The sequence below is a fragment of the Ovis canadensis genome, chromosome 2 (genome assembly GCF_042477335.2).
Source record: "Ovis canadensis isolate MfBH-ARS-UI-01 breed Bighorn chromosome 2, ARS-UI_OviCan_v2, whole genome shotgun sequence".
Classification (NCBI taxonomy): Eukaryota; Metazoa; Chordata; class Mammalia; order Artiodactyla; family Bovidae; genus Ovis; species Ovis canadensis.
Genome location: NC_091246.1, coordinates 174581687 through 174598501, shown reverse-complemented (window position 1 = coordinate 174598501; position 16815 = coordinate 174581687). Strand labels below are relative to the sequence as shown.

The 16815-nt window shown below is 40.0% G+C and overlaps 2 protein-coding genes across 2 annotated transcripts in view; both read right to left on the bottom strand.

Moving 5' to 3' along the window:
* Positions 1-16815, bottom strand: part of LRP1B (LDL receptor related protein 1B) — a 1961274-nt gene that overhangs the window by 1036377 nt on the left and 908082 nt on the right. The window lies entirely within an intron of this gene.
* On the bottom strand, positions 2335-6048 carry LOC138432817 (14-3-3 protein gamma-like). The gene has a single exon (XM_069574423.1). The coding sequence runs from the start codon at positions 5836-5838 to the stop codon at positions 5095-5097; it is 744 nt and encodes a 247-aa protein (XP_069430524.1). The 5' UTR covers positions 5839-6048; the 3' UTR covers positions 2335-5094.

Sequence of the window (16815 nt, the reverse complement as noted above, 5' to 3'; positions counted from 1 at the left end):
GTTGCACTGTGATGGTTGCAGGCATGATGGTGAGTAGGGTTTGCCCCCACGTCAGGTAGCTAGAAGGCTCGGCTGCCACCATTAAGGGCCTAATGGTGGTGGGATGGCTCTGGATCTACAAGGCTGAGCAGTAGAGATGACACTGGTGGGCACATTGTGTGTGGGGTCACTTTGGAGGGGCCAGCTATGGCAAGTCTGCCATCACTTCCATCTTCAAATTATGTTTTATCAGATCCTTATCCCTTCAGCACATATGCTAGTCAAAGAATCTCCTTATTGTATGGCCCAGATGCTTTTCAAGATGCTGACTCTGCACTGTGACTTGGAACAGGGAAGTCTGTGTTGAGCCCTTCAAGAATGGAGCCTCATTTTCCCATAGTCATCAACTCTTTTGGACAGAAGTCCTGTTAGTTTTCAAAGTAAGATGTTATGGAGGTTCATCTTCCTGGTACAGGTCCCTGGGCTACAGGCCTGATGTGAGTTTTTAGGAACCTTCACAGTTGCAATATCCATCTTGCTTGAGCGTTTCTTCATGGAGGTGTGGCTTCTGATTAGACTGAGTTTCTCTCCCACCTGTCTCAAAGTGGCCTTTCTTTATACTATTAGTTGTTATTAAAAAAAAATCTGCCTTGCTAGCTTTCAGGTCATTCTTACAGATAATTTCTCTTAATATAGTTTTGTTGTATCCATGGGTGGAGTGAGCTCAGTACTTTGCCATATTGATCTGGATACAACAAAAATGTTCCATTTCTAAATGAGGGCATATCTCATAGATATGCTTCATTCTATTAAAATGGAACACCTGAAGGTAGTTATATCTTTAATATACTTACTGCAATGTTTGTTCCTTCTTGAAGTTACATTATTATAAACATGGAGAGTAAAAATGATGATGCAAAATACATATTTCACATATTTCATAGAACTCTTACCTATTAGAAACAAAATTATAATATACACATAATCAATAACTGCATGGATTCTTTAGGGCTTTCCAGGTGGCACTAGTGTTAAAGAGTTTGCCTGCCAATGCAAGAGACATGAGATGTGAGTTAATCCCTGGGATGGGAAGATCTCCTGGAGTAGGGCATGGCAACCTACTCCAGTATTCTTGCCTGGAGAATTCCATGGACAGAGAAGCCTTGTAAGCTACAGTCCACAGGGTCACAAAGAGTCAGACATGACTGAAGTGACTTAGCACACATTCACATATTCTTTGTTCTTAGTATTATTTTTTCCTCGCACAAAAGAATGTAAAGTTTCAAGGACTACATTCATTTGAAGTCATATTTTAAATATTTTGCTTTATAATTTAACCACATTTTTAATTATCCCCAACAGCTGATTATTACACAGGCCAAAAATAGGCTAAAGATAAGCAGACATATAAGCTTGGCATTCAAGTGTCTTAAGAATAAACTCCAGTACTCTTGCCTGGGAAATCCCATGGATGGAGGAACCTGGTAGGCTATAGTCCATGGGGTTGCTAAGAGTCGGACACGACTGAGCAACTTCACTTTCACTTTTCACTTTCCTGCCTTGGACAAGAAAAAGGCAACCCACTCCAGTGTTCTTGCCTGGAGAATCCCAGGGACGGGGGAGCCTGGTGGGCTGCCGTCTATGGGGTCGCACAGAGTTGGACACGGTTGACGCGACTTAGCAGCAGCAGCAGCAGGATTCAAACGGAGAAGCCAATGGCACCCCACTCCAGTACTCTTGTCTGGAAAATCCCATGGACGGAAGAGCCAGAAAGGCTGCAGTCATGGGGTCGGGAAGAGTCGGACAAGACTGAGCGACTTCACTTTCACTTTTCACTTTCATGCATTGGAGAAGAAATGGCACCCCACTCCAGTACTCTTGCCTGGAAAATCCCCTGGATGGAGCCTGAAAGGCTGCAGTTATGGGGTCGTGAAGAGTTGAACAAGACTGAGCGACTTTACTTTCACTTTTCACTTTCATGCATTGGAGAAGGAAACAGCAACCCACTTCAGTGTTCTTGCCTGGAGAATCCCAGGGATGGGGGAGCCTGGTGGGCTGATGTCTATGGGGCTGCACAGACACGACAGAAATGACTTAGCAGCAGCTAAGTCCCTTAAAAACAAGAAAAAGATGTCACATTCTGAATTTGCTGCTACCAACTTCCTGAAATTATGGGTTGGTCACTTAGTGTCTCTTCACCACAGAATTGCCTTTTTTGTCAATCGTGAAAATTTTGATTTTATGGCTCAAATGACAGGATTTAGGACTGACAATCTGATGAAGGTAGTGACTCACTCATTAGCATGAGAAATACTTATTACCATAAGAAACACTCTGTCTCAACTACTTAAATCATTTTATTTTATTTTTTTTTTTCAGATCTGTAAGTTTATTTGCTCAATGTACGACAGCTACATAATGACTCACATTCATGATATTCCATCACTGAGGAAAACTGCTAAGAATGGTCCGTGTGTGAAAGAATTCCTTAGAGAAACACGGAGTTGGAAAAAAATAACCACTGATTAGACCTTAAAAATAGTTCACTGCATAACATGACAAAAAGCACAAAGGCTCATTCAGAGAACATATTCGGTGTTCTCCTACACCGTAATAGTTATAATTTCACCATGACAAACACCAGACATTAAGATTAAGCTAACACTGGTGTTTCTTTTGCTCCCCCCCCAAAAAAAACAAAATGTATAACTGCATGTCACTATAGCAACATCCAAAACAGATCAATTTGTTACGATCACTATTTGGTAGAGCAAACTTTACCCCCAAAAGGAAAAATTAAATTAAAAAACTTTAAAAAATTTGAAGACTTAATTTTTTTTTGTCATAGGAATACATAACACCTACAGTATAAGTTAATAAATTTCAAGCTACTGTATAGAAATACAACACTAGCATGCACAATATTGTATCAATAGAGTAATGGAGGAGTAATCATTTCACTGGAGAGACAGTATCATAGGCAAGTGCATTTCTTTAAAAATAAAGAAAAGAAAAGAAACCATTCAAGCTGCTTAAATATCAAGTCTCCCATTCCCTCTTCATTTTTTTTTAGCCCTCAGATGTGGTTTTTATCTTGCATTATTCTAAAAAGCAGCCAGAGCCAAAGCTGAAATTTAAAAGAAAAATAGGTTTTGTAATTCCAGTAAATCATCTCCAAATGCCACAAGGGAAGGACACAACACTGCTCACTGGACATGAAGATAAAATTAAGGGAAGTCCCACCTGCCTCCCCCCTCCCCGCCCTCAATCTCTTCCCATCCATGGCATTGACCTTAGGCCCCTGCTAGGGCGCAGAAGCTCTAAAGCTCTCTTCTCTTAGTTCTTCTGGTAGGCTCGGTTAACTGGGACCCGCTCTTGCGCACATGGAGGGGGCCTTCTAAGGAAAGTCATGCTGGGCAGCCTGTGCCACGTGGCAGGGCATCGCCACTCTTCTATCTTCACTGTCACCTGGATCCTGGTCACTGTGTGCATCTCACAACTGGAAGCTCCATTTTGGTTTTAACAAAAGCAACTGTCAGGTTTTTCCTCAATTATGACTCATTCCTCTGCCTGCCTAAATAAAACAAAGAAACAAACAAATCTGGTGTTGTTACCTATCTCGGCAGTTCATGCTATCACTTGTAAAAATGCCTAAACGCACATGCAACAGGTCGTGTTTTCAGAAAGACTTATCCAAAATGAGAACGAAGGACCTAAGGCTGATGGAAACAAACTTGTGGAAAGAGTATGGTGGTTTCCATCAATTCTAAAACGTGCAAAGATGGCATAATCCAATTTCCAATTTCTATATTTTCATTAAAAGGAAAAAAAAAAAAGAAAAAATTGTGGTCAAATAGGAGTTAAGAATTTATTATCTGATAATGATGCTATTTTATTTTCCTACAACAATTCTTTGGGGGAAGGAGTGTTTTAACGGAGGAAAAACGGATACACGAGGTTCCCAAAACTGGACAGAATGTTCATGGAGAGAGCTCTTCCTTCAGGATTTTTCTACCAGTTAGCTCCTAGCACCTGAATTTCCACACACTGCACCACGAACCTTCTCAAAATGACCGCCAGCTTCTACAACCCAACAGCTTTTCAACCCGTCCATGCGCATGCTGTGGGCACGAGGTACAATGAGGAAGACCCAAGAGAGGAGACAGATGGCAGTGCCACCCGAGGAAGCTGTGGCAACTGAAAAAACCCAGCACTTCTCTGAAATATCAGCACGATAAATGACATACAGACCTGAATTTTCTCTAGTTTTGTGGTGTTCAATGTTTCTATTAAAGTGATTAATCGTTTGTTGTGGTGGATTTAAGAAGAAAGAAGGACAAAAATCCCACAGCCACCTGCCAAGCACCTATTAACCAAAATCTAACAAGTAGTTCTGATTCTCCTCAGGCAAGCCTGTTGGCCTAGGAGACAGAGAACAGCAAAACCGACCTGGATAAGGCTGAACAAGGATGTAAGAGCCAAAATAAAGAAAAACACACAATCAATGGCTTGATGTTAACATATGGCTGTAATGTAGAAATACTGTAAACTGCAATTTAGTGTTAATACTGTCAACTAATCTGAAAACTGGCATGGCCTAAACCATAAACAGACCTTACGTTCTATCAGCTTGGGATTTAATATTCCATGTCTGCTAAGAGTACACCCTGAAAAACAAAATGCACAGCTAAAACAGATGAGCTAGGAAGTACCCAAAACTTAAAAGACGAGAGCATATGTACATAAAAATCCTTACTGGAACCACAGAACTTATTGAATGAGGGCCATTTTGTTTTAAGTTTTCTTTTCATCTTAAAACCCTATTTTCTAGCAATAAGTTAAATTAAAGACAGCCCCACTTGCATTAATCTACAGAACAGTCCATATGCCAGTGTGAGGCTGCTATTCCAAAACCAGCACAGCTAGCCTGACTTTCCACTAGTGGTATTTTGGCAAAAATGTCAAAAGAGGCGATCAAAGACAGGACAGGTCGTGGGTTTCTCCCTAGGAAGGTCATCCCTCCCTTTCCCTCCCCCACCCGACCCCCGACTCATGGGAAAAAAATAAAGACTGCAGTAGTAGCATCAGCGTGCGCTGCCAGTCCACCTGGGGGCCTTAATTGCTGCCTTCGCCGCCGTCGTCGTCTTGCTGGTCGCTCGTCCAGAGCGTGAGGTTGTCACGGAGCAGCTGCATGATCAGCGTGGAGTCCTTGTAGGAGTCCTCGTTGAGGGTGTCGAGCTCGGCGATGGCGTCGTCGAAGGCGGTCTTGGCCAAGTGGCAGGCTTGCTCCGGGGCGTTCTGGATCTCGTAGTAGAAGACGGAGTAGTTAAGGGCCAGGCCTAATCTAATGGGGTGAGTGGGCTGCATGTGCTCCTTGCTGATCTCGTGGGCTTCGCTGTAGGCCTTCTCAGACGACTCCACGACGGTCGCCCTCTTCTCGCCGGTGGCGACCTCAGCCAGGTAGCGGTAATAGTCCCCTTTCATCTTCAGGTAAAACACTTTGCTCTCATACTGGGTCTCGCTGCAATTCTTGATCAGGTAGTTATCCAGCAGGCTCAGCACATCCTGACATACGGCCTCCAACTCCTTCTCTATTTTTTCACGGTAAGCACGGACCATCTCTATTTTCTTCTCGTTACCGTCGGCAGATGTCTTCTGCTCGATGCTACTGATAACCCTCCAGGAAGAACGGTGTGCCCCGACTACATTCTTGTAGGCCACAGAGAGAAGGTTTCTTTCTTCATTGGACAGTGGCTCATTCAGCTCTGTCACGTTCTTCATGGCAGCGGCCATGTCGTCGTAGCGCTCCGCCTGCTCCGCCAGCCGGGCTTTCTGCACCAGTTGCTCGCGGTCCACCATCTTCACGGGCTGGGTCGGGCCGGACGAGGATGATCCGGGACGGCCTGGAGGGCTCGGAGGGCGGCTGCGACGCGGCTGGAGCCCGTGTGCTGGAGGGACCGACCCACACGAGACGTGAGCGGCTCGAGGCGACGGGCGCGGAGGCTGCGACTCGAGCTGCGACCGCGGGACCGGGCGCGAGGCGGCTGCGGCGGCTGTGCGTGCAGCGGGCGGACCTACTTAAATCATTTTAGAACACACGTTCCCTACGTTCTCAAAACACAAACTATGGCTTTTTTTTTTTTTTGGCTTTTAGCTCTTCTACCCAGAGATAACTAGTTATTATCATGTTCTTACATAATCTTTTAGAGATTTTCTATGTATACAAACTGTGTTCTGTGTGTAATTTGCTTGATCAGATGTAATCCAAGACCAAACCAGTTTTAGAGTTAAGTAAATGTAAGACAATAAAAAAAAAAAAAGAACATCAAATTAATGATACTCATGGTGTCTCAGACATGCTACTCGAAAGCATAGCATCTTGGTATATTGAATATCTTAAGGTGAAAGAATTTTAAAAAATAGTAGAAACTCTGACTTTCTCCCCCTTCACCCTTCTTTCCTGAAACAAGTCATAAAAATCCTATTGAAAGGTATTCTCCATGCACCAGAAGAAAAGAAGACATTCTAATTACTGCAGATGGGTAATTTGAGACTGAGAAATTTGTACAAACTTTGTTAAACTAACCATTATCTTTCCAGTTACTCCTCACCATTTACTACACAAAGTCTTAATGTCTCTGACTTGTCTATTTCTCACAAATTTATTGTTTGTTTTGTATGTAAAAGGTATAATGGAGAAGGGCATGGCAACCCACTTCAATATTCTTGCCTGGAGAATCCTATATACAGAGGAGCCTGGCAGGCTACAGTCCATAGGGTAGACAACAGTTGGACACAACTGAAGTGACTTGGCATGTGTACATGGAGAAGGTATAAAACCTTTCTGTTCTGGCCATTATTCAGGTTTTCATTGTCTTGTGAAGTCTCCTATGTACATGATGAAATATAAAATGTGTATTCTTTTCTCCTGTTAATCTGTCCTCATCAGTTTAATTTTTAGAATCAGCCAGGGACCCTAAGAAAGTTGAGGGAAAGTTTTCCTCCCCTGCAATACAATATATCTGTCTAGCAGGGTGTGTGTACTAAAAATTTGCTTATACCTTGTGACAACATCACTTTACCTTATGATCTCTGTCTACTTTTTACCCCACTCCCTAGCCCATTTGCAAGGGGCTGTCCCAGCCAGACTGTGTCAGTTCCCTGACTTACTGTTCTATTTTCTCTAAAAATTTCACCTTCTCCCCTTTATCTAAAATATCTCCCTTCCTTCTGCCTCCTCTCCTAACTCCTACTCACTGTTCAAGACTCAGCTCAGACTATCACTTATAGGAAGTTCATCTGACTTCTAAGACATAGTTAGGCGCATCTCTCCTAAAACAGCTATTCAACTGCTATTGAGTTTTCTGTCTGTTTTTCCGACTAGACAGTGATTCTAAATAAATAGCAGGCAACAGAACCTCGGTTCTATGCATCTTTGCATACCTAGTTTTAAATACCATGACATCATGAATTTTTTATTAATAATAGAAGAAACTGATGGCACAGTGAACATTATTATATTTTATTGAAACTTTTTCCTTTTATTTATTATTATTATTTTTTAAATTTCAGTCAGGGTATCATTTTGTACATGCTAAAAGCCATCTCTTACAAGGTACGTCTATGTCTCTACTGTACGATTGAGAGCGTACCCTTTGTGAAAGTAAGGAATTTACAACAAAAATAGCCTATTCAATTTTATGAACTACTCAAGTCTCATCAATGACAAATGCACTTCTATCTCTTTCCTTCTCTTTCAAATATTATTTTTCTAATTGCATTGTGATCCTGACCTTTCACTAAATATTTAAAGTTTTTTAGTTATGTGTTACATACTTCAATTCAGTTCAGTTGCTCAGTCATGTCAGACTCTTTGCAACCCCATGGACTATAGCACGCAAGATGCCCCTGCCCATCACCAACTCCCAGAACTTACTCAAACTCATGTCCTTTGGGTTGGTGATGCCATCCAACCATCTCATCCTGTCATCCCTTTCTCCGAACACCTTCAGTCTTTCCCAGCATCAGGGTCTTTCCAAATGACTCAGTTTTTTGCATCAGGTGGCCAAAGTACTGGAGTTTCAGCCTCAGCATCGGTCTTTCTAGTGAATATTCAAGACTGATTTCCTTTAGGATGGACTGGTTGGATATCCTCGTTATCCAAAAGACTCTTAAGAGTCTTCTCCAACACTACAGTTCAAAAGCATCAATTCTTCACTGCTCAGCTTTCTTTATAGTCCAGCTCACACATCCATACACGACTGCTGGAAAAACCATAACTTTGACTAGACAGACCTTTGGTGGCAAAGTAATATCTCTACTTTTTAATATGCTATCTAGATTGGTCATAACTTTTCTTCCAAGGGGCAAACATCTTTTAATTTCATGGCTGCAGGCACCATCTGCAGTCATTTTGGAACCCCTCAAAATAAAGGCTCACTGTTTCCATTGTTTCCCCATCTATTTATCATGAAGTGAAGGGATCAGATGATATGATCTTAGTTTTTTGAATGTAGAGTTTTAAGCCGATTTTTTCACTCTCCTCTTTCATTTTTATCAAGAGGCTCTTTAGTTCCTTGCTTTCTGCCATAAGTGTGGTGTCATGTGCATGTCTGAAGTTATTGATATTTCTCTTGGCAATCTTGATTCCAGCTTGTGCCTCATCCAGTCTAGCATTTCTCATGATGTACTCTGCATATAAGTTAAATAAGCAGGGTGACAATATACAGCCTTGACATACTCCTTTCCCAATTTGGAACTAGTCTGTTGTTCCATGTCCAGTTCCGTTGCTTCTTGACCTGCATACAGATTTCTCAGGAGGCAGGTCAGGTGGTCTAATATTCCCATCTCTTTAAAAATTTTCCACAGATTGTTGTGACCCACAAAGTCAAAGGCTTTGACATAGTCAATAAAGCAAAAGTAAATATTTTTCTATTTAAGTTACATACTTAAGTTTGTCAATTTTAATCAAAAATTCAATATGCCAACCATCTACCTGACAGCTCCAAAAGAACTTCTACCAAATCCCAGAGACTTCTTAGAAAGTAATGAGAGAGTCAATTCCTAGTCACGTTGATAAGAAGTCTGGGATCCCCAAGGAGGAGAAAGGGGTCTGGGGGGTCTTGAGGAGGAGATAGACATCTGGAATTCTTAAGGAGGAAGAAAGATCAAGTGTCTTTTTTTTTTTTTTTTCCTCAACATACCTTGGTCTTAGTCTTATAAAATGGCTTTTTTTTTTTTTCTTGAAATGGGGAACTAATCATTACAATTCAGTTCAGTTCAGTTGCTCAGTCATGTTTGACTCTTTGCGACCCATGAATCACAGCACGCCAGCACTCTGTCCATCACCAACTCCCGGAGTTCACTCAAACTCATGTCCATCGGTTGGTGATGTCATCCAGCCATCTCATCTTCTTGACCCCTTCTCCTCCTAACCCCAATCCCTCACAGCATTAGAGTCTTTTCCAATTAATCAACTTTTCACATGAGGTGGCCAAAGTACTGGAGTTTCAGCTTTAGCATCAGCCCTTCCAATGAACACCCAGGACTGATCTCCTTTAGAATGGACTGGTTGGATCTCCTTGCAGTCAAACGGACTCTCAGGAGTCTTCTCCAACACCACAGTTCAAAGGCATCAATTCTTTGGCGCTCAGCTTTCTTCACAGTCCAACTCTCACATCCATACATGACCACTGGAAAAACCATAGCCTTGACAAGATGGACATTTGTTGGCAAAGTAATGTCTCTGCTTTTTAATATGTTATCTAGGTTAGTCATAACTTTCCTTTCTATGAATACGTGTCTTTTAATTTCATGGCTGCAATCACCATCTGCAGTGATTTTGGAGCCCCCCAAATAAAGTCTGACACTGTTTTCACTGTCTCCCCATTTATTTGCCTTGTAGTGATGGGACCAGATGCCATGATCTTAGTTTTGTGAATGTTGAGCTTTAGGTCAACTTTTTCACTCTCCTTTTTTCAATTTCATCAAGAGACTCTTTAGTTCCTCTTCACTTTCTCCCATAAGAGTGGTGTCATCTGCATATCTGAGGTTATTGATATTTCTCCCAGAAATCTTGATTCCAGCTTGTGTTTCTTCCAGCCCAGCATTTCTCAAGATGTACTCTGCACATAAGTTAAATAAGCAGGGTAACAAGATACAGCCTTGATGTACTCCTTTTCCTATTTGGACCCAGTCTGTTGTTCCATGTCCAGTTCTAACTGTTGCTTCCTGACATGCATATAGTTTTCTCAAGAGGCTGGTGGGTGGTCTGGTATTCCCATCTCTTTCAGAATTTTCCACAGTTTATTGTGATCCACACAGTCAAACGCTTTGGCATAGTCAATAGAGCAGAAGTAGATGTTTTTCTGGAACTCTCTTGCTTTTTCCGTGATCCAGCAGATGTTGGCTGTTTGATATCTGGTTCCTCTGCCTTTTCTAAAACCCGCTTGAACATCTGAAAGTTCACGATTCACGTATGCTGAAGCCTGGCTTAGAGAATTTACAGCATTACCAGGATGTGAGATGAGTGTACGTGTGTGGTAGTTTGAGCATTCTTTGGCATTGCCTTTCTTTGGGGTTGGAATGAAAACTGACCTTTTCCAGTTCTGTGGCCACTGCTGAGTGTTCCAAATTTGTAGGCATATTGAGTGCAGCACTTTCATAGCATCATCTTACAGGATTTGAAATAGCTCTACTGGAATTCCATCACCTCCACTAGCTTTGTTCCTAGTGATGCTTCCTAAGGCCCACTTGACTTCACATTCCAGGATGTCTGGCTCTAGGTGAGTGATCACAGCATTGTGATTATCTGGGTCGTGAAGATATTTTTTTTACAGTTCCTCTGTGTATTCTTGCCACCTCTTCTTAACATCTTCTGCTTCTGTTAGGTCCATATAATTTCTGTTCTTTATCGAGCCCATCTTTTCATGAAATGTTCCCTTGGTATCTCTAATTTTCTTGAAGAGATCTCTAGTCTTTCCCATTCTGTTCTTTTCCTCTATTTCTTTGCATTGATCGCTGAGGAAGGCTTTCTTATTTCTCCTTGCTTTCCTTTGTAACTCTCTATTCAGATGCTTATATCTTTCCTTTTCTCCTTTGCTTTTCACTTCTCTTCTTTTCACACCTATTTGTAAGGCCTCCTCAGACAGCCATTTTGCTTTTTTGCATTTCTTTTTCTTGGGGATGGTCTTGATCCCTGTCTCCTGTACAATGTCACGAACCTCCATCTATAGTTCATCAGGCACTTTATCTATCAGATCTAGTCCCTTAAATCTATTTCTCACTTCCACTGTATAGTCATAAGGGATTTGATTTAGGTCATACCTGAATGGTCTAGTGGTTTTCCCTACTTTCTTCAATTTAAGTCTAAATTTGGCAATAAGGAGTTCATGACCTGAGCCGCAGTCAGCTCCTGGTCTTGATTCTGTTGACTGTATAGAAGTTCTCCATCTTTGGCTGCAAGAATACAATCAATCTGATTTTGGTGTTGACCATCTGGTGATGTCCATGTGTAGAGTCTTCTCTTGTGTTGTTGGATGAGGGTGTTTGCTAGACCAGTGCATTCACTTGGGAAAACCCTATTAGCCTTTGCCCTGCTTCATTCCGTACCCCTAGGCCAAATTTTCCTGTTATTCCAGGTGTTTCTTGACTTCCTGCTTTTACATTCCAGTCTCCTATAATGAAAAGCACATCTTTTTTGGGTTTTAGTTCTAGAAGATCTTGTAGGTCTTCATAGAACCATTCAACTTCAGCTTTTTCAGTGTTACTGGTTGGGGCATAGGCTTGGATTACCATGATAATTAATGGTTTGCCTTGGAAATAAATAGAGATCATTCTGCCATTTTTGAGATTGCATCCAAGTACTGCATTTCCGACTTTTTTGTTGACCATGATGGCTACTCCATTTCTTCTGAGGGATTCCTGCCCGCAGTAGTAGTGACCATATAATGGTCATCTGAGTTTAATTCACCCATTCCAGTCCATTTTAGTTCACTGATTCCTATAATGTCGATTTCACTCTTGCCGTCTCTTGTTTGACCACTTCCAATTTGCCTTGATTCATGGACCTAACATTGCAGGTTCCTATGCAATATTGCTCTTTACACTATTGGACCTTGCTTCTATCACTAGTCATATCCACAGCTGGGTATTGTTTTTGCTTTGGCTCCATCCCTTCATTCTTTCTGGACTTATTTCTGCACTGATCTCCAGTAGCATATTGGGCACTCACTGACCCAGGGAATTCCTCTTTCAGTAATCCTTTCATTTTGCATTTTCATACTGTTCAGGGGGTTCTCAAGGCAAGAATACTGAAGTGGTCTGCCATTCCCTTCTCCAGTGGACCGCATTCTGTCAGACCTCTCCACCATGACCCATCCATCTTGGGTGGCCCCACATGGGTGCAGGAGGGCCAAGAGGAGCTACTCCACATTCAAGGTCAGGAGGGGTGGCTGTGAGGAGATATCCCTTGTCCAAGGTAAGGAGCAGCGGTTGCACTTTGCTAGAGCAGCCGTGAAGAGATACCCCATGACCAAGGTAAGAGAAACACAAATAAGATGGTAGGTGTTGTGAGAGGGCATCAGAGGGCAGGCAAACTGAAATCATAATCACAGAAAGCTAGCCAACCTGATCACAGGGCTCACAGACTTGTCTAATTCAATGAAACTAATGATTACACAACAAACAATTCAGTTTATACTCTCTTCTAAGGATTATATAACAACAATGTATCCTGCTTGAAGACATGTTTCTCCTTTTTGAGAACCTTCTGACTAATCCTGTTATCTTAAAATATATATAATGGAAGTGGGTTAGCTAAAATCTTTCTATTGTTACTTCTAATCCTGTCATGTTAAAATGTAAATTATGGAAGTAGGTCTAGTAACAGCTTTACAGCTTTGAGACATTCTTTTGAGTTATTGTACTAACCAATTACAGAAGTTTATAATTCCCTTGCTAAAACTAGTGAAGGGGCACTCTCTGTGCCCCTCTGATGTCTGTGTCAGAAGCTTTCTTTGTCCCTTTTTCACTTTGATAAAACTCTGCTATACCAAAGTTGTTGAGTGAACACCCCTGCTGCCTGGTCCTGAAGCTAAATCTTCTTTGGAGATCAGGAATCAGACATTGTTCACCATAAGCTAACAGTAATATATAAACCAATCTAATCTTCATTTTTGCAGTAGAGAAATTAGAGCCTGGAAAATTAATGTAATTTCCTCAACTTAACAGAGGAGGAACAGAACTGGGACCATGACAATGATATTTTGACTACAAATTCACTACTTTTGTTAATATTCCATCTTGAAAAAATCACTTTGTACAAAAAAGAATGCCAATTTTATATTACATACACACTCTGTTTTTTCCACAAGATGACATTTCCATCTTCTTGCCACATACTGATCACACATTCTGATTTTCCTTTGATTGCATATTTTATGAGGTCCTGTTTTTAGTCTTGCAATTTATTTTACTATTTCCTGACCACTTACATAACCTTGCTGCTGCTGCTATTAAGTCATTTCAGTCGTGTCCAACTCTGTGCGACCCCATAGATGGCAGCCCACCAGGCTCTCCTGTCCCTGGGATTCTCCTGACAAGAATACTGGAGTGGATTGCCATTTCCTTCTCTAATGCATGAAAGTGAAAATTGAAAGGGAAGTTGCTCAGTCTTGTTTGACTTTTCGCGACCCCACGGACTGCAGCCCACCAGGCTCCTCTGTTCATGGGATTTTCCAGGCAAGAGTACTGGAGTGTGGTGCCATTGTCTTCTCCATATGTAACCTTATTAGCTAGTATATAACATTAAGCTGTCTGATCATGTTTACCCCTTTCAGTTTCATATTTCCAATAGATTTAATTAAAATTTTACTTAATACTCTTCTGTGATAATTCATAAAGATTACAAGCTAACCTAGGAATAATAAGTATATTTTCATTTGTTATTGACCTTATTCTGCTGTCACTTTTCCTCTTCCTAATCAATACAATGAAAGGAATTTTATCTATTTTATGAACAGAAAGATTAGGCCATTTTTGTAGGGAAAGAACTACATGTTCGCTTATTTCACTATTTGGTAATTTGAAAGAAACAGCTTAGATGTGGTTGAACTTAAACGCTCCTGCTCTTGGAAGTCATTTTTGGTGCTTTGTGCTAATTTTTAGTGGAGTTTGTCTTAAAATACCTGTATTGTTGTCTTTTTAAAATGTTTCAAAATCAAACTGCACCAGATACTAAGGGACAGACAGTAAGTAATTCCAGCTCCAAGAAATTTAATAGGAAGTGGAGAAAACAAAAGATAATAGGAAAAAAATGTAACACAAAAATTGGAGGTCTTAAAAATATCACAGATTGATCTTATCATGAAAGGTTAATATATTAGACTAGTTCATTGCTTTCTTTCTGCTATTATATAATAATCCCTAACTTTAAAGAAATATTGAACATATGATTGGGAAAATAATATAAATTCAAAACTTCTGAATATTAGCAGAAAAGTTATTTCAAAAAGATATAATTGAAGAATAGTCCTATAGTATGCTTCTAAATGGAGAAGGCAATGGCGACCCACTTCAGTACTTTTGCCTGGAAAATCCCAAGCGAGGAAAAGCCTGGTAGGCTGCAGTCCATGGGGTCACGAAGAGTCAGACACGACTGAGTGACTTCACTTTCCCTTTTCACTTTCATACATTGGAGAAAGAAATGGCAACCCACTCCAGTGTTCTTGCCTGGAGAATCCCAGGGATGGCGGAGCCATGGGCTGCCGTCTATGGGGTCACACAGAGTCAGACATGACTGAAGCGACTTAGCAGCATGCTTCTAAGTAACTATGATATACATTTATTCCAAATAATAGGAAGTGATGAACTTCCATAAATATGTCTCAGAAATTCAATTTTACTTCAAGAAGAATTAAACTGAATTAATTTGTGATGTAAGGCAATCAATTAAGAGATAAAGACATAAATAGCTAAACAAATTGCTAGTCTCTGAAACATAGCAGCATTTCTCAAATTTACTAATTTAAAAATGAGTGCTAGTTTCTTGTTCAACATACAGATTCTTAGGCCATCTCTGGATATAGTACTGAGGTATTATTGTACTTATCAAGTCCCCAGATTAGGTAAGTATGAGAAACACTGAGACAATAGGTCAGTTGCTGGCATGGGTCATGTTGTTGTAATATATATTTGTTTATAAATCTGAATATGACGGTCAATATATTTTAATCCAGTACTCTTGCCTAGAGAATTCCATAGACAGAGGAGTCTGACAGGCTACAGTCCATGAGTGAAGAGTCAGACACAACTGAGTGACTACACTTTCACTTTCATATTTTAAAGTAAAAATAAGACATTGGTTTGAATTATAAAAATAAGTACAGACTCTTCTTGAATGTATCATTTGTAAAAATTCATCCTTTTTTATATCTTCCTCTCTGCATTAAGTCATTTGAGGATAGGAACTAGACTGTCTTTATTTAAAGTGCTTAACTTTCAATATCAAAGTCCAGAAATTGTTGCATCATCCTTCATCAAAACTTTCTGCTAAATGAGTGAATGCATTAATTACTATGTACGGAAACTACCTGTATGAGGGAATACTTAAATTTTTTGAGAGATAAAAAACTTAAGAATTTGAAGATTCAGATACACTAAATGCACAGTTTGTATTAAATATCTTAGCCCACTGGAAATAGTTACCAAATATTCCATGGATGAAGAGAGAAAAAGCCTCCTGATTTTCAATTTCAAGTACTTTTAATGATCATATTCCACTACTATTATCTCTTCTAGATGCACCCCCAGTATCAGCTGATTTCCAACGAGGTATACTATTTGCTCTCTTTTCATGACTGATTGCCTTTTCAATCTACTTTTTAACAGGACACAAAGTTTTCTTCCAAAAAGCTAGTCAGAAAGCTGAATTTTATATAGCAGTTCATGTTTGCAAAGCTCTCTTTAGGACTATATGGAGTGTAACAGATGGAAATTTCCTAAATATCTTCTTTTCCGAGAGTAAAGAGATATTTCACTGAATACAATTCTATGCACTTAATAAAACAATTTAAATACACATATTAATTGCACAGTCTGGATTGTTCTAACCATGCTCTAACCTTTTTCAATATATATTATTGAACTTTTAGCTCTCACAATAATCTATTGAGATACTTTATTATTTCCATGTAAGAGAGGAGGTACCAAAGTATCTCATTTTCTTTTCTGGGAATTTTTGTATAAGAATTTATAAAATATTACAACCCTATTGATATTAATCTTAGAAATCCTCAAAGCTTAAAGAAAACATACAAACATGTCCTTAAACTTCAAAGCAATATTAGTAACCACCATAAAGCAATGTCTACAAAGAATTCTGAAATACTATATGTATATACTTAAAAGAAAAAGAATGCCTTCTCAGTAGACAGCAAAAATTTCTATATTGCATACTAACTGCTCAGATGGGTAATTTACACTAATCAGCTGGAGACAAAGGGATAGAGAATTATAGCAACTTGAGGAGTTAATTTTGTGTTTTATAGCCATTATCTTCCTGGGTTGCGAAATGCTCCATCTTTAACATAGTTTTGAGATCTTACAAATGCCCTTGTCAAAACCAAGCAACATATTTCTGAACTGTTAAAGTCATCTGAATGTTCTTACATTTATTTGTTCTAAAAGGAAACCTAGGTCCTCTATATTGAAAAAACATAAGGAAACGTGGAGGCCTTTCAAATTCCCCCAACAGACTCTCCCCCTACAGACTCTTGCCCTATATTTTATTTAGAGGTCTCTATGCTCAATCTTATAAAATATTTGTTAAGATATTCT

Bases quoted from the DNA above. Each gene is read 5' to 3' on its own strand.
- LOC138432817 (XM_069574423.1), bottom strand. From the start codon at position 5,838: ATGGTGGACCGCGAGCAACTGGTGCAGAAAGCCCGGCTGGCGGAGCAG.